At 46.2% G+C, this 20,402-nt stretch overlaps 1 protein-coding gene across 2 annotated transcripts in view; it reads left to right on the forward strand.

Moving 5' to 3' along the window:
* The first annotated feature begins 7,239 nt into the window (after nucleotides 1-7,239).
* Nucleotides 7,240-20,402, forward strand: part of CAST (calpastatin) — a 228,364-nt gene continuing 215,201 nt past the window's right edge. Inside the window, exons 1-2 of one of the 2 annotated variants that reach the window (XM_030193407.1) lie at nucleotides 7,240-7,369; nucleotides 7,566-7,651. In XM_030193407.1, coding sequence (XP_030049267.1) covers nucleotides 7,360-7,369; nucleotides 7,566-7,651 — 96 coding nt within the window. In that variant the 5' untranslated portion in view covers nucleotides 7,240-7,359. Of the gene's footprint in view, nucleotides 7,370-7,565; nucleotides 7,652-8,039; nucleotides 8,138-20,402 lie in introns of those variants that run through there. The other variant, XM_030193408.1, reaches the window with a different exon arrangement.

Below are 20,402 nucleotides of genomic sequence, written 5' to 3' on the forward strand. Positions count from 1 at the left end.
TCCTCGGCCTCGGCTTCGGCCTCGTCTGGGGCCCCTTGCGCGGTCGTTAGTCTCCTCCTCCCTCGGGCGGTCCCATGGTTCCTCCTCCCTCGGGCTGTCCCGTATCTCCTCTGGGCAGTCAGCCCACCAGTGCCCTTCTTGCCGACAATTTGCACACTGGTTACGTCCTATGGGGGACCGTGTTCCTCTTGTTCTTCTGCCCCTCCCCCTTGGTCTAGACCTCAGACGTTCTTCTAGTACCGTGGCCAACACATCTGCCTTCTCCCGCATCTGTCTAGTCGATTCCTTCCGGGCCTCCGTCTTCTCCTCTTGGTCGCGGTATCCGAACACACGATCAGCTATAGCTTTCAGTTGGCTAATGCTCATCCCTTCAAACCCCTCCGTTCTCTGCAACTTTCTTCGTATATCCGGTGCCGACTGACTAACAAAACTCATAACCACGGTCGGGAGGTTCCGGGGATCTTCTGGGTTTATTGGACTATGTCTTCTGAATGACTCCATAAGTCGTTCAAGGAAGTCCCCCGGGCTCTCGTCCTTCAGTTGGACTACACTGTGGATTTTCCCCATATTTGTGACCTTCTGCTTCCCCTTCTTCAAGGCTGCCAGGTATGCTTGCTGATACCGGCGGATAAGGGTCTGGCCTTCAGCGGTTCGGTAATCCCATGCAGGGGCAGCGAGGGGCGCCTCCGCTTCTATTAGGTTCTGTAAATTGGCATGGGTTGGGTTCGCATCCCGGACAGCTTGTTCCATATTTTGTTGTAGGAGACGGCGTTCTTCAGTGGTCAGAATATGGGCGCTCAATTGCCTAAGGTCTCCCCAAGTCGGATTATAGCTGTATATAATACCTTCCACCAGTTCTACCAACTGCTCGGGTTTCTGGTCGTAGGACGGCCCATGCAATTTCCAGTTATACAAGTCGGCACTTGAGAAGGGAACGTGGCTATAAACTGTAGATTCAATGGGCTGGCCCCCTTCTTGTGCCGGGTTAGGAGTAAAGGTGGTGGATTGACGAACTGGGAACAAGTTGGTGGCCCCCCCTTTTCGGCTGGACGGGAGGGCCTGGTGCGGACTCGATTGGGGGAACCGGGTAACGCTCTTCACAGCCCGTCTACTCTTCCGGGTAGTCGCGTGGCCAGCTGGTTCAGGTGAAGCTGGTGGGGAAATCTCTTCGGCCTCCGACTCTGATCCGGAGGCCTGGGCGTTCTCCGGGCCTTCTGCTAGGCCCGTGAAGTCGGGGTATATAGGGGCATATGGCGGTGGCGCAATATCGTCTTCGTACGCTTCCGTCGTAGCAAGTATCGGGGCCTTCGGAGGCTTCTTTTCGGGCAAACCCTGAACTTTCCCTCGGGTTTCTTTCGGGAGTTTCTTTCTAGAAAGTGTGTTGGTAGTACTGGGCGTAGTTCTTGCCTTAACAATAGTAGCAGGGGGCGTGGTCTCAGTGGCTTCTACGCTAGGGGCGGTCGGCCTTATGGGGGCGGTCCCTGCGGCCTTCGGAACGGCAGCGGTTGCCGAGCTTTGAAGAGCGAAGGCATGGGTCGGCAGGGCTTTAAGTTTAGTTTTCCGGCCCTTTCTCTGCTTTACCACCATGAGAGCGGCCTTTTCTACCTTCCGTTGGGCCCAAGCTGGCGGGTCCCGGACTACATCCAACCACGCTTCTATGTATGGAATGTCCTCGGGACAGCCTGGGTTCCCTTCAATTATGACAATATTCATGATCGCCGCCACTTTCTCATACTCGAATGACCCTCCCGGGGGCCATTCAGCAATTCCTAGCCCTGGCCACATAAATTGACATCTCTGTATCATCCCGGCCCTGCTACACTTATCTTGATCGAACACTTCGCTAAAGTGTTCCGTCATTAAATCTAGTGGTGTAGACCCACCCCCGCCCATCCTAACCTGAGTGCCAAAGGACAGGTGACGGACAAAAGGGGAAAGGGGCGGTGGAGGAGTAAGGGGTCTCGTTCCACCAGACACAGAAGGGTCAACACTCGGCCTGACCAGGACGCGGTCGCCCGGCCTGGAACTGCAAGCCCATTCACACACTTTCATACGCCACAAGAAACCCTCCCGTTCGCTGCTCGGTTTCGTCGTCGGAGCCTAGTGAGTTTCGGGACCTAGTCTTATACCAATAGTCCGTATTAGTCACGCCTCTTCTTCGGTCCTTACTGGGCCGGTCACTACGTAGAGTATACTCACCTGTCCGCCGGGGTCGCAGGCCGCGCCGTCGTACGCTTCTTTCTGAAATGGAAAAAAAAGGTGTCTTGCTGGAACCTCGCAGCCCCACTTCCAGTCAGCCGGAATCAATCGGCCCTCCCGCCGTGAGGTGGACGCTAAAATCAGCGGTGGCCACTAACCACCTTCCCGGCTGGGGGAGTCGGTGATCCGATCCGACTGCAGTGGGGAGGGGAAAGAATATAATCCGATTTCCCTTTCTACTACTGTCCCATCTGGGTCGCCAATGAAACAGGTGGGAAAATCAGGAGACGAAAGGCAAATTGGTTCCAAAACAATACAGCTTTTATTGCTAGCAAGTGAACAGCACCGAGTAGTCTCAGGACACTGTGTGTCGTAAATCACCTGACACTTACATTTATACCTCCCTACTGGGCCTGCGCATTAGACCCGTTACACGTCATAACTGTCATGCGCAGTAAACAATTGTAGTTCTTACAGTACATAATTGTAGTTCCCAGTACGTACACACGTCATAACACTGAAATGATACTGGCAGGAGAAACGAAACTTAGCAGCTTATTCTTCACACACACACAATGCTCCTCTCTAGTACAGGAGATAAGGTTTGTTCGGCTCAGGAATGCAGGGCGGGGTGTCAGCACCCACCAAGGTCATATTGCTACATGCAAGCTGATCTCGTATAGGCCTTGCTACTACAGTTACAAGCTATATGTCTAATAGCCCTGCATTCTGTCTTACATTAGTAAACAGCAAGACTGGATAAGGCACGAATGTCCAGTGCATTCATGAGTGTGGCTAAAAGCCAAAAGCAGAGGTAGAATGCATAAGTATAAGTCCATCAGTAAGAACAAAACATGAGGTCGTCCTGTTGTTCAGTAGTATTCGGGTGGTAATCGGCGTTCCACTCCTTCAAAAGGACGACCTTAAGGCCGCCTCCAATCTTCTGTCTTGGGCGTCCTTTAGGGCCGTGCCACCTTCCACCGGCAACGCCGTTTTCTTAGTCACCGCAGTGATTAAAGAATCCACGGTAGGCCACAGATAGGCCTCACGTTCACTCACAGCCAAAGGATAGAGGCGGGACATAGCCCTAGCCACTTTAAGGCTCGCTTCCGGGAGATCCCATTGAGCCGAAATTAAGGTGTGCATGGCATCATGCACGTGGAAGGTTCTAGGCGGGCGCTTCGTCCCCAGCATAATGGCAGAGCCAACAGGGGCTGAGGGAGAGACGTCCTCCGGAGAGGAAATCTTCAAAGTGTCCATGGCCTGTAACAACAGGTTGGGCAAATCCTCTGGGCTAAAAAGCCGCGCTGCAGAGGGGTCATCCGCTCCATCCGAGCGGGGATCCGTCTCCTCCAAGGAATCCGCAAAGGACCGTTGGGAGACCTCAGACACGCTGCCCTCATCTACATCGGAGGAGACAAAGTCCTCCAAGGCCTGGGAATCAACCCGAGAGCGTTTACCTCTGGGAACCTCAACCTCTTTACCAGACGAGGGAGCAGGGGCAGCGTTTTGCATGAGGAAAGCCTGATGCAGCAGCAAAACAAACTCGGGGGAGAAACCCCCCAGACTGTGCACTTCCGCAGCCTGGGCAACAGCCCTAGACGCACCCTCAACCGGCACTCGCAAGAGCGGGGGAGAAACATGCTGCGCATCCAAAATGGCGTCCGGCGCGACACTCCGCGAAGGAGCCGCGCGGGAAGAACGGCGCTTAACTTTAGCCGCTTTTGTGCCGTCGCCCAAATTAAGGGCGTTCATGGCATTAATGTCTCCAACCTCAAGGGCGGCCCACGAAGAAGCCGTCCGAGCCGCGTGGCCGGCCAAGATGGCGGAGGCGAGGAGCGGGGGATGGGCGTTTATGGCGGGAAAAACCGCCACGCCGGAGGAAGGACCGGGACATTCATCGGTCACGAGACTGTCACCCAACAAGGGCGAATCAGGCTGTAAGACCCCCGCATCCCCTCTAGAAGCGCTCAAGCGAACCGGGGAGCGACCCTTTGCGCCCTCGCCCTCCGACGCCATATGCCACGAGGAGAAGAATCGGGGAACCCCCTGCCCGCTATAAAAAGGTAAAAATTACCTGCTGTCCGCTCCGAGCTGTAACGAACTGGTGTCCCAGTGAGTAGCTGCAATGAACGTTTAAATAAACGTCGAAATAAACGCCTTTAAGGACGTTTAAAATTTTTTTTTTTTTTTTTTAACGGAGCCAGCGGGAGGGGGGAGAAAAGGAGGGACCTGGCACCACCAGGTTTGCACTTGCTCAAAAGAGCCCTCAACCCCAGGCACTCAACAAAACCTAAAAATTAGGCTTGGAGGCCTAGCCAGAGCTGCTGCTGTGTGTGACCACCACCTGCTGAGATAGAGAACATACTGAGGAGTTTCCGGCAGCACATGACCACATATAGGGAGGCAAAAGTTTGCTCTCTATCTCCACCTGCTGGTAGATGGACACAACCCACCAGTCTATGGATTGATCAGCTTGATGATATGGAAAGATAGATTTCCAGCTGTGGTGACTGGAAACAAGAACATTAGAGCAATGGGGAACAGTCTGGTACCTGTTGTCCTCTAGTTTTTATGGTCAAGCAGTAGAGTCCTGTTTTATCTTATGCTGCTTCAATAACCTTCACTAAATAATATTTCCAATTTTTTGCATCCCTATCAAGCAAAATTATTACTGGACAATTCAGCTGGCAGTTATAGGGAACATCCTTTTTGTCAAAAAAATATCGTTATTAACCTTCCGAAAGCAAAACACACTTAACCGCCAACATCTACAGGCTACAAAAAACCATCTGAATCCAATCCCAGTAATGAAACCCTCCCCCACTCCCTAACAGAACTTGGCCCATCTTTTAGCCGACTTTTCCACTATTAGGATGCTTAGAATCCATATTCGATTCAAATTTCTGAATTAGACAGATCCTATTCTGCCAAAAATTGAAATGGAAGATTTGAGTTGTCATTCCAACCGGTTATAGGGTGTCTTTAATGCTAAAGAAAGTAGAAATTCTAAAAAAGAGAACCATCAGGGAACAACAGCTTAAAAATCCCCCCCCCCCTTCCTTCCTTTCATTATGACTTGTATTTCATTCTTGAAGAGATTTTAATGGTTAAAAAAAAACCATCCCCCCAAAAAAGCATTAACTCTCTTTTCCTGCTTAGTCACTCTCACTATTATGAATATAGGTACAGGGAGACACTCCTGTGCTGATTCCCATCAGCAGTGGCGTAGCTATGTGGGGCCATGGGGGCCTGCCCCCCCCCAAAAAAAAAAATTTGCTCTGGGCCCCTGGTTTGGTTGGCGGGGTTCCCCAACCTCTGCCAGCTGAAGTCTTTGTCCAGCGCTGTTCTCCAGCACCACCGCATTGCCTGCCCTACTCTCTCTTCACCTCACATCCGACATGCTCACTTTCATTAAAAGGAGCATGCCGGACGTGAGGGGAAGAGAGAGCAGGGCAGGCAATGCGATGGCGCTGGAGACCAGCGCTGGACAAAGGCTTTAGCTGGTGGGGGTTTGCAACTCCCACCTGCCAAAGTATTTGCGGTGGCAGCGGTGGGGGTTGGGGACCCCTGCCAGCCAAGATATACAATGGCAGCAGTGGGTGGGGAGCGCAGGGTGGCGAGGCGGCGGAGCGGCAGACCAAAATGTGCCCCCCCACCTAGGGCTCTGGCCCCCTCCCACCTCGAGGACTGGCTACGGTCCTGCCCATCACGCATCACATATCACGTGGCCAGGTCGCTAGCACAAGTATAATACAAATAACTGAAGAGGGAATTCAGGACAACTTTTTAAAAGCAATAGCCATGATGTACCTAATGGAAAAGGAGTTCACTTTATTCCTAAAAGGCTCAAAGGAAGATGAGAGACCAAGAATAATACAAGCTGATCTTTTAAGGAATCTAATTAGCAAGGATGCCTTAAAGAACTTTAGCATAGTTAATCCGTTTTTTGCTCAGTGTTCAAAGTGTAGAAATCTAGGGTGAAAATTAAAATTTGAGGGAAAACGGGCTAAAGTATCCCTTTCACTTCAGTGAATACATTACAAACCAAAACTAAGATAAACATGAGAGTTTAAGAACATACAATGTTTCTGGGCTGATGCAAAAAATAAAAAAACGTTAACTTTGTTTTGTGTTTAACTATACATTCCCAGGCCTATAGCTTCCTAAACTGTTGGGACCCATTAACATTTCCGGGTTTCACGACTATCTGCAATGAATGTGTATGACATACGCTTGCCTATAGTGGGTTCCTACAGCATGCAAATATTCCTCATGCATATTTATTGTGGATATCCTGAATTCCCGACTGCCCGTGGGACCTCCAAGTTTGGGAAGCCCTACCCTAGCCTGCCAGTGCCATAACAAGCTCAGCTCAGCTGCCATTTCTGAAATCCGAGCAGTGGAGGAGCTGCAGCAATATACGTAGCGGGAGTGCAAAGACAACTTTCTAATGCTTAGGGGCTGTTATATAACGGACAAGCATCTCTAGCAATGCAATCGTCCATCAATGCTCCGAATCCTCCAGCATCTAGATAACATCTCAAAACTCGGCCTAGGATGATGCGTTACCAACAACCATGCTCCAGAACTTGTCCGTAGTGTATATTTAAAAAAAGAGAATTATTTATACGTTCCATTTTGCACGGTGCGCCGGAACATCATGAGCGCAGCATGCTCCAAAAACAAAAATGTCCCGATTCCAATTCTTAAACGTGGTAACGGCAAGAGAAAGATACAGAAAGCAGATATGAGTGTTATTAAAAGGGCAAGACACACCCTCCCCCTCGTTCCCGGGTGACTCATTCACTTTATCCTGTGCTGCAATCGCTGTCTGCCGAATTTTGGGCTTCTCTTTCATGACCTGAACGGGGAAGCACTGGATATCGGAGACTGTGCCCATCAGAGGATAACCAAGGGGAGTTGGGGGGGGGGGGGGGAGGGATATGACGGGCTGCCCTGCAGCTGCAGGGCCGGAGGGAGGATCCTGAGCCGCTGCTGCTGCCGCAGGAATGCTGCACAGTCTGTCCGACCTGCTGAGCAAAAACCAGGCATGGAGCCAGAGGCCCCGCCACGCCCTTAGCTCCCCTTTGGCAGTTTGCAAGATAGGCCTGGGCACGCAGAAAAGAAAAAGCATGATCCCCCTAAGAAGTACTGTACATGAATCATTTCAAGCGAGAAAAAAATAGAGGCAGAGGGTGCAAGAGCCGCGACAGCTGAGCTGAGGCAGGCAGGAGGCCGGGCTGCAGGAGGGGCTTCGGTGCAGAGGAGGGCTTTCAGCACTTTGCGTTATGTGACAGTGTTGCGTTGAGACTGAAAAAAGAAACGAGCTGCCTGAGTTGTACTGTAACTTTGTATTTCTTCAGCTCTTCCAGCACTGTTTGAAAGAAGATCGAGGAACGGAGCTATGCCACACAAAGGACGAAAATCGGGTGGAGGCGGTGGCAAGGGGGTAAGTGAGCTGCTCTGCGCGGCGAACTGGGAAACCGCAGGGACCCGGCGCTTTCCGCACCCAGGTGCGGGTGGGGAGGGTGCGGGAAATGCCTCGCTAATTATACGCCGCTGCTCGGTGAGTCACTGGCATTTGACGAGACAGGAGAAAAGCCATGCCTTGTTGGGGAATCCTGGAATCACCTCCACTCCCAAGACATCCCGTGGGCGCTCCCACCTTAGCCCCAGAACTAGCTGTAACGATTTAGCGGGGATAAAAGTGGGATCACAGGCCGCTAGGGAGTGGCAGCCTGACCGCGGGAGCCAAAACAAACCCTCCTTACCAGCCCCTATAATTCACTGGAAGGCGGGGCCAGGTTTACTGGCTCCGCCCACTCAGTGCCTGCCGGATTTTGCGCGCATCCGAACTCTTTTCCGTCGGGAATTCCAGGGGGAAAGTAAAGCAGAGGCGAGTACCATGGCGTTCGCGAGCTGGTGGTATGCTACGGTAATTGCGCCCTTTAATTCTCTACTGAGGAGGGAGGGGTTTATGATGGGGTGGCTGGGGCTGCTTGCTAGAGTGAATGAGTGTTGGGATGGGGCTGGAGCGCAGCAGCAGCGCCTTGTACTAAAGGTCGGAGGGATGCCCGCCTAGTACCTGTGGAAAGCAATCCCCTCTCCCAATTCCTTTAGCCCACTTTCTTCCTTCTCTCTTATGACCTTTGTTTTTAGTTTCTAAACCACTTTGCTGTTTTTGCGAAGGTCAGTGTCTCAAGTCAGTAAAGTAAAAGTGGGTTTTTTTTAACCGATCCCTTGCAACATCTGCAGGAATTCTATACATTCCACATTTTAAAGTCGTGGACTAAGTGAAAAAAGATAAACCGGTTATTACCAAAGGAACAGGGCAGGATAGGACAGGACATTCAGACAGCATTCCTTTACGTACCTGCTTATTGATACTACAAGACCTACAGGAGAAGAAATGTCCAACAAATTACATTTTTCAGCACACGTGTGTTAACTTAAATTTTTGAACAGGAAAACTTTTATACAGAGTGATTAATGTGCAAACACGATTGAAGAAGCTGTGCATAATTTCTAGTTTCCTAATAATAAGTAGCAGTTGCTTAATAAGAACTTCCCGTTGTTTTTACTGCTTCTGAACACTTTTTGTAGCACTGCTAGGTATACATAAAGCTCTATATAGATAAGCATGAGAGGGAGAGAGTCTGCTCCATGGAGTTAGTCTACTCCCACTACCACAATCTGGCATAATAAATGTTTTAGTTCTGGTAGAAGAGCTTGAACCTGTCTGGCATATCACTAGTCAGGCTCAGGAGAGCCGTAATGATTTTATTGCATCTTGTTTGCTTTCCTATTTTTATGAGTAACCACATATTTTGCTATTTGCTAACCTTGTAAGCTTTCTTTTATTAACATTTCATTAGTAATTTCTTGTAACTTGCTTTGCTTCACTGTGGTACCCTTGTATGAATTTTATTGTTTTATAATTTGAAGGAGGAGCAGGCCCATTGTGGCTTTAGTATGTTTGGTGTGTGATTTCATCAGGGATTTATTCACTCTTTCTGAAACAAATATATGAGTTTTTTTGTTTGTTTTCTTTTGATGAATCTTTCATTTTGGACTCCATTGCTATCCTAATTCTGTGTAGTGTGACATGATGGGATGGTTTAAACAGGGCCAGTTTAACACATGGGCATGTAAAAGTAAAGATAGGATTCCCCCCTCCTCCCCCCTTTCCTAGCTCAGTCTCTTATTTTTTGCACTCCCAGTGTCTCAGTAGGGGTCATGTAAGCTCTTCTTTTCTGACAGGCCCTTGCAGTGGCCCTCGATCCCTCTTCCTTATTACCATGGAAACGTGAGGAGCAAGGTACCAAAGGGCCTTTCAGCCTATGAGGGCCAGTAATAGGCCTCTGTCCTTCATAGTCACATTATTCGGGTACAGTAAGTATTTCCCTCTAATAACCAAATTTACTAACCTGTGTTAAGGGATTTAACTCATGTTTAATACAAGCTCCATTATTCCCAGTTGGGTCTGTTCATTAACTAAGTGCATATTTGCATCTAAGGCATGTATTCATGTAGGTGCAGCAGAACAGGGTAAAGGTGAGAGTGATTGCACCTTCAATATCATTCACCTCCGGCAGGCCTTTCCTATATCAGAACATTTCTGTTGTGTTTGGTGATTAGCCTTCCTTCATAGAGTTACAGTTGGGATGTAAAGAACTGTAGTTGGGAGGTGTGCTAACACTGGCTGGCAGCCATAGCCATGGTGGGGAATACTGATACACCACGTGGCTTCTGCTGGGCCTAACTGTGTCCTTTAGCATGAGGGCTATGAGAACTGCTTCTATTATGGCAGCCGTGTTGGCCCACAGAAGGTTACCTTTAGTGTGGACTGTCGACAGCTTTGTTGGTGTCGCAGTAAACAGTAACAAGCCAGAATGATCTTCAGAATTAGTCAAGGTTACTGGCTCAGATATTGTGTGAATTCTGTGATGTTTCCAAAAGCTACAGCCTGTTTATTCCACTTAACTGGTCTGTGGGTTAACTGCCTACAAGGGCCCAGATAGGGTAGGGATACCGGGGGAGGATGAATCCTGATGAGCATGTAGGGTCTTGGCCATCTGTGATCATAGGTAGATTCTTAGCACTCTGTTGCATGTAAATCTTTGCTCCCCTTTCTGTTTGAGTGTTTCCCCCTATAATTTGAGCATCATTGGTTTGTAATCAGTTGTACCATCTGAGGAATCCTTATTGTGTAGTTATTACAGGGTTTGGTCCCTACCACACTGGGCTTTAATTTGCGCTCCGATCTTCTAGTTCTCTAGGTGTGGGTGACTGTCTTATTTTCATCATAGCTTTGGTGCAGGTTAGAATGGGCCTCTGGAATCATTTGGAGAGGGCGTGAACCAAAGCTGGTCTGAAATTGAATGAACAAGTGGGAACAAAAACTACCATGCAGTTAATTTCCCAGAGCTATTAAATCATGTAATCGGTTCATAAATTAAGTGTAATTTTGCATAAAAATTAGGCCTGTCTTTTTAAATATCTTTATTTGATCTCATTTTATTTAGTTACTCTGTGCTCTGTCCTTTGGTTTTACTCTTCTGGTATTTGCTTTTAAAAGGACCCATGTGCAGGAAGTTAGTTTTGCTTAAAAGTGCTTATGATTGGGGTTACTCTTTTAGCTCAAAATTGTTTCATTAGTTTCTAAATAATGTAGCATAGAGAAAAGAAGATGGGGAAGGAGAAAACCTGGATGTTGGTTTAAGTACAGGAATGTGACTCGCTGGGGAGCATGGGGAGGGGTGTTCACCTGTGACAGTGTACTGGAGGATAAGTGTGTAACAGTATCCCTCTCTCTATTGGGAGGCAGGGCTAGGAGCCTTTTGGATCAGGTTTGGAAGGATATTAGACATGAAATTGATGGAGAAGATGGTTAGCATGGATAGCAGAGGCAGACACCCAGGACCTTTCCTCGGGTCTATATCTTTTCCAATAAACCAAGTACTATATCGTTTTCCTAGAATACTGAGAATCAGCAATGTTTGGATTTCATATTCAGGTTCCCCATCCACAATAACAAGAATAGGAAGAGAAATCCTTTCTGAAGATCCATGTTCTGGGTCTCCATGTTCTGGCTTTGACCAGAGATATGTAAAACACATTAGGGATACAGAGAGAGCCATGTAGCTTGAGATATTCAGAAACAGGCCCCCAATCTTCTTGCGTTAAATAGAGACCAATGTATTTAGGGTCATGTGTGAAAGAGAGGATCTTAAGCCAAATATTTTTTTTTTTTTGTAGACAACAATACCCTGTCTCCTGCTTTGTATTTGGAAGATTTATACCACTGTAAATCAGCCACTTGTTTCTATATTTTTGTGGTTCTGAACAAACTCTTTCCATGCAGTGGACAACCTTATCTGCTGTAGACACATCAGTAGGGACATAGGTATGAAGGAAGGAAAGGTCTTAGGATACGTACGATAGGCGCCACAGAAAGGAGAAGAGTCTGTGGATGTGGCATTGTTGTGTCCAATTATATTAATGGTCTGACATACAGTGTCACTATAATTGTTCTAGTATCTGAATGGTTCACTCAAATATGTCTTTCGTTGAGGTTGACATGCTGAGGAAAAGGACAGTTTTAACACAAAGTACCCTCTAAAACTTGGAGATGAACTGGACTCTCAGCCCGATATTCAAATAATTTATGCTTCTGATTTTGGGCCCTGTTTACTAAGCCGCGTTATAGGCACGTTAGCGTCTTTAATGCGTGTTAATGCACGATTTTTAACTGTGTATGTGCCTACAATATCCCTATAGGCGTCTACACGGTTAGTGCGCGTGCAAATTGTAGGTGCATTAAAAATTCTAGTGCGCCTTAGTAAACGGGCCCTTTGAGAGGTATGTTTCAAAACTGAACTCTTTGAAAGTTTGCTAGGGCTGAGTGCCTAAATTTGTACTCATTAAGCTACTAAATTTAGGAGCATAAAAGGTGGGTGGCAACAGGGTGGATTTAAGGTGAGGAAAATTCTTAGGAGCTTAGCACTAATTTTCAGAACTGAGCTCATAAATTAAAACCATAAATCTAGCTAAATGAATGGTAGGCCTGAATCGGTGTTCAGAACCATTTTCAAGGTCAGAAGTGGCACCAGATGGCTCTGGGTCATCAGGGACAGATGAGTCAACGTTTTTGTCCTCCATCTCATTAAGTGACATGTAAAATAATGTATGAGAAACCATCCCTGTCATCTACTATAGGAACATTAATAAGGTCACTGGAAACTATGACTTATCTTCAATTCAACATCAGAGTAATCTTAAAAAGACTGTATGTATATGGGGTAATTCTGTAAGCAAATTGAGCTTGAAGAACAAGCTTTTTCAGGCTCAGCCAGGTGCTTATAAAATTACCCAGGGTATTTGGAAGCAATTTTGGGTGGACTGCCTCTGACTCTAGCTTCATAGTACATAACAAAATATCCTGTTTTTGTAATTAATCAAATTTCTCTTAGATTTCCAAAGTAGGAGTCAGAATCAGAGTTGGACAGTAGAAAAATAAGAGTTGGAGTCAGAATTGGAGGTTTGGTGTGTCAACTCCATTGATAAAAATATATGCAAGGGCGTAGCCAGAGAGTTTTTACAGGGAGTTGTGAATCACCCCCCCCCCCCCCCCCCCCGTACCTTAAAATCCTGTCTCCTGCAGTGTTCACCCAGGCAGTCGCAATCATAGGCTGCCCGCAGTCTGCACTGGAAGTCCCAGTGCAGGCCATGGGCAGGCTATGAATGCCGCTGCCCGGGTGAAGACTGCAGTCAACCTCCTTGACTTCAGCAGACAGGGATTTTAAGGTGGGGGTGGGGGCTAGGTCTGACATGGGTGTGTACACCACTGACACACCTTGTTTAAATATGCCACTGAACATATGTGCTGTTGGTATATAGCAGTGGCATAGCTACGTGGGGGCCTGGGCCCCAGTAGATTTGGTCCTGGACCCCCCTGCTGATGACCCTCTCGACCCCCCTCAAGCCGCCAACCCTCCACCGCCGTCCGCTACCTTTGCTGGCCGGGGACCCCAACCCCTGCCAGCTGAGATCCTCTTCTTCTGGTGCAAGGCTTCGTTCTGTTTCTGTGAGTCTGACATCCTGCACGTACAACGTGCAGGACGTCAGACAGAAACAGAACGAAGTCTTGCGCTGGAAGAAGAGGACCTCGGCTGGCGGGGGTTGGGGTCCCCCGCCATCAGAGATAGGCGACGGCAGGGGAGGGTTGGGAGCAGGAGGGGGGTCGAGAGGGTCGTTGGCGGGGGGAGTCAAAGTTGTTGGTTTAAGCGGCGGTGGGGGGGGATTGGCGGCGCCGGGGGGGGGGGAGCTAATATGTGCCCCCTCACCTTGGGCTCTGGACCCCCCTCCCACCAAAGTCTGGCTACGCCCCTGGTATATAGGGGGCAATTCTCTATAGCTTGCCTAAAGTTGGGTGGCAATTCTGCAAACAGTTACTATTACAGAATGCTAGTGTAAGTCCACATTTGCACGTCTAACTTTAGGCACTAGCACTTCTGTTAACAAAGTGGCTGGTGTAAATGTTCACACCTAAATGTAGGCAGTTAAACATGGAACTGCTAGTATTCTATAACCTGTGAATGCAAATGCTTGGTACGCCCCTGACACATCCATGCCCTTCCCACATCCATACCTCCCTTGCAGTTGCGCGTGATAAATTTTGAGTGCACATTTTACAGAATCCCAAAAAAGGGCAGTTGTGTGCATAATTGATAATTAGTGCCAATTAGCATCATTTAACAGCAATGATAGCCAATAATTGATAATGCTAGTTAGCAAGAAAGCAGAAAGACAGACGATCTGCAAACTCCAAGACAGAAAATGATCAGAGCAGATCATTAAGAGACAAAATGTAATTTATTATTAAAAACCTTTGTACAAATCAGCTGATTTGTACAAAGGTTTTTAATAATAAATTACATTTTGTCTCTTAACGATCTGCTCTGATCATTAATGCTAGTTAGCAGCCAGACTCCACTGTTGATCCAAAAAATGTAATCATGGTACCCCGTTGTTTATTCAATTGCATTAGCTCCCTGGTCCATTCCGAATTCCATTTGATTTTATGATTAACATATAAAGAGGCGCATTTTCAAAGCACTTAGACTTACAAAGTAGGTTACTATGGGGCTCATTTTCGAAAGAGAAAAGCATCTAACAAGTGGCATAAAGCAGCATTTGGAAGTTTTTTTTTCACAAAAAACGTCCAGATCACTATTTGTGAAACCTATTTTTAGACTTTTTTTCTATGAAGTCCGTCAGAAGTGTGTTCAAATCACAAGGGGGCATGTCGGGGGCGTTTTGAAGGCGAGATTAGGGTCTGCCTAACACTTGGATGTTTTACAGCCGTAATGGAACAAAACAAAAATGTCCAGGACTAAAACCAAGATGTTTTGCTCTAGTCCTGTTTTCAGAACAAATAAAGCAAAATAAGGTGCCCTAAATAACTGGATGACCACTGGAGGGAATGAAGGGTGACCCTCCTCCCATCCCCCAAAAATGTGAATAAAAATATGACTTACCAGCCTCTATGACATCTGCAGGTGTTAAAGTCAGGTCTATTAGAGTAGCAATCTGATCCCTAGAGTAGTGTAGTGGTCGGTGCAGTACACAGTGTGGGATGCAGGTCCCTATCTCCCTCTACCTGTCACACTTGTGGTGGAAACTGTGACCTCTCCCAAGGTCACCAAAACCCTACTGTACCCACATATAGGCGCCCCCTTCACCTATAAGGGCTATTATAGTGGTGTACAGTGGGGGACAATTGAGTACTTAGCTTTCTCAACTTTTGTCTCCAGTATGAACTCTAAAAAAGTTGAGAAAGCTAAGTACTCAATTGAAGACTAATAATAACGATGTAATCTCTACATAATCTATAAATAATGAGGTTATATATAAAAGAAAAAAAGAAAAATTGATAAAAAAGAAAGATATAATCTTGAAAAACTTCATATTAGGATTAATGAGGATTGCGGCATTGCCCCTTGAATCATGCTTGGCTCAGTCTAGCCAGTACGGAAGCACACACACTGATCTGACGATCTTATTGAAAGAAAAACTGCCTAATTAAACCATAGTGTTTTGATTTAAGTATTTATCTGATGTGAAGCTGAGTAGAATGTATTGTTGTGGGCATCTTTAGCGTTCAGCATGCGCCTATGTTTAATGCATGCTAAAAACACCAGCGTGCCTATGTAAAAGACCCCCTAAGGTTCTAATTAAGAAGGATTTTCAGCTGAAAACGTAGGATCCTAATTTTGGCTGAAAATAGGACACACATTTAGGAGCCTAAATTAAGAGTTTTGCTTTATTTATTTATATATATATATATATATATATCTTTCCCAATGTTTTCTGGTATCCCGTTTAGTCAGAAGATGTGTTCCACAGAGAAAGTAGCTAATGTGGATAGTTTTGGCAAAGATACAATGAGGCTCATTTTCAAAGCACTTAGATTTACAAAGTTCCATAGGTCACTATGGGGCTCATTTTCAAAAGAGAAGGACGTCCATCTTTTGACATAAATCGGAAGATGGACGTCCTCCCAGGGACGTCCAAATCGGTATAATTGAAACCCAATTTAGGACGTCTCCAACTGCACTCTGTCGCAAGGACATCCAAAGTTCAAGGGGGCGTGTCAGAGGCGTAGCGAAGGTAGGAGTTGGGTGTGCTAACACTTGGACGTCCGTGACCCATAATCGAAAAAAACAAGGATGTCCCTGACGAACACTTGGACGTTTTCACCCGGACCTGTTTTTCTTATGACTAAGGCACAAAAAGGTGCCCAAAATGACCACATGATCACCGGAGAGAATCGGGGATGACCTCCCGTTACTCCCCCAGTGGTCACTAACCCCCTCCCACCCTCAAAAAACATCTTTAAAAATATGTCATGCCAACCTCAGATGTCATACTCAGGTCCATGACGGTGCATGCAGGTCCCTGGAGCAGTTTCAATGGGTATTGCAGTGCACTTCAGACATGCGGACCCAGGCCCATACCCCCCCTACCTGTTACATTTGTGGAGGGAACAAAAAGCTCTCCAAAACCTACCACAGACCTACTGTACCCATATATAGGTGCCCCCCTTCACCCGTAAGGGCTATGGTAGTGATGCACAGTTGTGGGTAGTGTGTTCTGGGGGGCTCAGCACACAAGGTAAGGGAGCTATGTTCCTGGGAGCAATTTATGAAGTCCACTGCAGTGCCCCCTAGGGTGCCTGGTTGGTGTCCTGGCATGTCAGGGGGACCAGTGCACTACAAATGCTGGCTCCTCCCATGACCAAATGTCTTGCATTAGGACATTTTTGACATGGACGTCTCTAGTTTTGAAAATTGCCGAAAGTCAGAAACGTCCATGTCTAGGGATGACCAAATCTAGGGACGTCTAAATTTAAGGATTTTGACATCTCTGGCGGTTTTTTTCAAAACAAAAGATGGGCGTCCATCTTGTTTCAAAAATACGGGTTTCCCCGCCCCTGGATTTCGCCATTTTGCAAGGACGTCCAAATCGCAACTTATACGTCCCTTTCGAAAATGCCCCTCCACGTAACTTTGTATATTTAAGTGCTTTGAAAATACGCCACATAATGAGTTATTTTACTGAATATACCCATCCAGATAACAGTACAGTGGAACCCTGATATAACGTGCCCTGTAATTACATATCTACATATAATGTGATCATCTCTTGGCTCCCATTTTTTTTACATACAGCTCCTTTTGCAACAGATCAGTTTTTAGTTCAATAGTTCACGCTCTATTGACCCTGCTGTAATGCAACCTCGTATTTAATGCAAGAATATTTTGTGGATCCAAATCATAGCATTGTATTGGATTCCACTGTATTATCTTTGGGTGGTGGTAGATCTACAGAAATCCATGGAAATGGGGACCATGGATGTGAGGGTACATGTAAAGGTTGGAGCAGAATAAGGGGTTTTGGTGTGGGCACAGATTCCACAAGTAGAGACAAATTCTATAAAATTAGCAAAGGTACAGAGAAGGGCAACAAAAATGATACAGGGGAAGGGATGACTTCCCTTATGAGGAAAGGCTGAAGCGTCTAGGGCTCTTCAGCTTGGAGAAAAGATGGCTGAGGGGCGATATGATAGAGTTCTATAAAATAATGAACTGGTAGGCGTGAATTGCTTGTTTACTCTTTCCAAAAATACTAGGACTAGGGGGCATGCAGTGAAGCTACCGAGTAGTAAATTTAAAACAAATTGGAGAAAATATTTCTTCAATTAAACTCTGGAATTCGTTGCCAGAGAGTGTGGTAAAAGCAGTTAGCTTAGCGGGGTTTAAAAAACATTTGGCTAGCTTCCTAAAAGAAAAGTCTGTAAGTCATTATAAGATGGACTTGGGGAAAATACACTGCTTATTTCTAGGTTAAGCATCATTTTGGGATCTCGTAACCTGGATTGGCCACTGCTGGAAACAGAATGCTGAGTGTGATGGACCTTGGTCTGTCCTAGTATGGCAATGCTTATGTTCCTATGTTTTTATGCATAGAAGGCCACCATACAGATTGATTGAAATATTTAGTTTTATTGCCGCCTGGGTGTTGTGCTTTTTTGCTGCCGTGCATCTCAAATAAAACAGGCTGGTGTAAGGTTATGGGTTTGTAGAGGAAATTGACCTGAGTGTTACTAGGTGCTGAATCCTGAGCTTGTTATAGCAAGTGTGGTTGTTCATGCTGCTATTATCGTAGTTTCAGGTATAACGGGGTCTCTTGATTGTTGATCTAGTAGCGCTATAGAAATGATAAGTAGTAGTAGTAGTGATGTTAGTGGGAATACACTTGGAAAAGGCATCAATCAGCTTTTTGATCCTGGACAGATTGTTACCACAAAGTTGAATCTAACGAAGTGCAAAGCCATCCAGCTTTATGGGGGCTTAATCTCTAAGAGGACTGTATGTACTCTAGATTTTTATGGTCCATTTATACCATCACAGAATACTGGGCCTTTTCCAAAAGATGCATCCACTCCTCAAATGCCCATTTAATAGCAAATAGTTTCACATTTAATTATGCCTTGTTAATTACATGCTGCTGTGGATAATTTCCATAATTTCTGCTGGAATGAATTTCCTGGAATGATATGCACAGGGATGGAGTTTTGAGAGTGAATTGTTCATGTCCTTATTTCAGAAGTGTCTGCCTCTACTAGAAAGAGCAGGTGGGGTTAGAGTGATACAAGACAGGGGCTGAAGGCTGCTTTAAGGTAATGAAGGTCTTAACAGCATCAGGTGGCTACAGTTAAGGACTGGCTCCTTTGTGATTATTATTATTTATTGCATTTGTACCCCACATTATCCCACCTTTTTGCAGGCTCAATGTGGCTTACAGAGTGTTGTTATGATGCAGTCATTACATGATCTTAGATACTTAAGCTGAAAGTAAATGAATAAGATGCAATGTCATCTTTATGGAAAGGTCATCTTTATGCAAGGTCATCTTTATGGAAAACTTTTTAATGAATTGTAATAATGTAGAAAACCAAAGAAAATGTTGATATTGCCTTTAGACTCTGAGGTTTGGGCCATTCCCTAACTGCATTTTCTTTGGTGAAATCCCTCTCTAACCCTTTCTTAGGCAAGATATACCCTAAGAATGGCGACCTCAGACACTTCTGCATTTTGGCATATAAGTGGTTGTTTCTCGGCCTTTGAAGGGCATTTTTGGCATGTCTGTGTAACGGATGGGCACTATATGGGGATGTAATCCAGGTATATTACAATGTACTGACCCAACCTATCTCAGAACACATTGTTAATGAAATCTGATCTAATTTAATCTTCCTACAAAGGTCCAAAATGGCTTACATAAAAATACAAAAGAATCTCATCACATTATAGACTATGTGTGGCTCACAATACTGTTACCCCGGATTCTATAAATGGCACCCAAAATTGCACATTTTAATTGAGTAACGAGCCTAGCACTGATAATTAGGTGCTAACAATCAACTATTGGCATTAATTGGCAACAATTTGGATATATGCATGCATCTTGCTAGGCACCATCGTATAGAGATGTGTGCACAAATCTTTTAACATTTAACTGAAAAGGGGGATTTTCCATGGAAGGGGCTTGGACAGGTCAGAGTGGTTCACTAAAGGTGAACACAGTGTTATAGAATTCAGGGGATCTGCACTTAACTTATGGGACAGAATTTAGACTAGGCTTCAGTTGGTGTGAATCCTTGCACCCAAAAGTTGGGCACGGATGCCGGCGCAACACGCTATTCTATAAATGGCGTCCAAATCAGATTGCCACTTATAGCATTCAGGGTCTTATTCAGTGGTGTGCTGGTAAATTTTTAACAACAGGCTCTTTCCCTGGTCCACCTCTGTGCCCCCCACCTACCTCTGCGCCCCCCCCCCCCAAAAAAATTGCAGAACTGGCTATACCCCGGGTGGGGGGGGGGGGGGGCGCCAGCACATTACTCTTTCCAGGAAAAAAATTTTTAATTATCCCAGGTTCCAATCTAATTCATGTTTAATATGGGATAAAATGCCATAAATAAGTAAATAAATATAAACTTTTAACGTTCAGCACCTGATTCTCAAAGTGGACATATTCCAAACACTATAATGAAAATAAAATTATTTTTTTTCTACCTTTGTTGTCTGGTGACTTTGTTTCTCTGATCATGCTGGTCCAGTATCTGATTCTGCTGCTCTTTATCTGTTCCCTTGACTCTGTTTCCAGGGCTTCCTTTCCATTTATTTCTTTTCTTTCCTCCTTTCTTCTTCATTTCTGGTCCTCCGCATACTTGACTGTACAGTGGATCCAGCTTCTGCCTATTTTCTCCATCCATTTGCAGTTTCTCTCCTCACTTCCTTTTCCCTCATCTAATCTCCTTCCTCTATCTTCCCTCCATGTCCAGCATTTCTTCTCTCTCCCTTCCCTCCCCTCCATCCATGTCCAGAATTTCTCTTGCTCTCCCCTCCATCCATGTCCTGAAACTCTCCTCTCTCCCCTGCCCCTCTCTATCCATCCATACCCAGCAATTCTCTTCTCTCCCCTGCCCCCCTCTACCCACCCATGCCCAGCAGGTCTCTCCCCTGCCCCCCCCTCTACCAATCCAGCGATTCTCCTCCCTCCCCTGCCGCTCCGAAGCATGTCCAAAGATGTCCTTCGCTCCCACCCTTCCCTACCGCTCCCCTCCGTATTTG

The sequence above is a fragment of the Microcaecilia unicolor genome, chromosome 2, assembly GCF_901765095.1.
Source record: "Microcaecilia unicolor chromosome 2, aMicUni1.1, whole genome shotgun sequence".
NCBI lineage: Eukaryota > Metazoa > Chordata > Amphibia > Gymnophiona > Siphonopidae > Microcaecilia > Microcaecilia unicolor.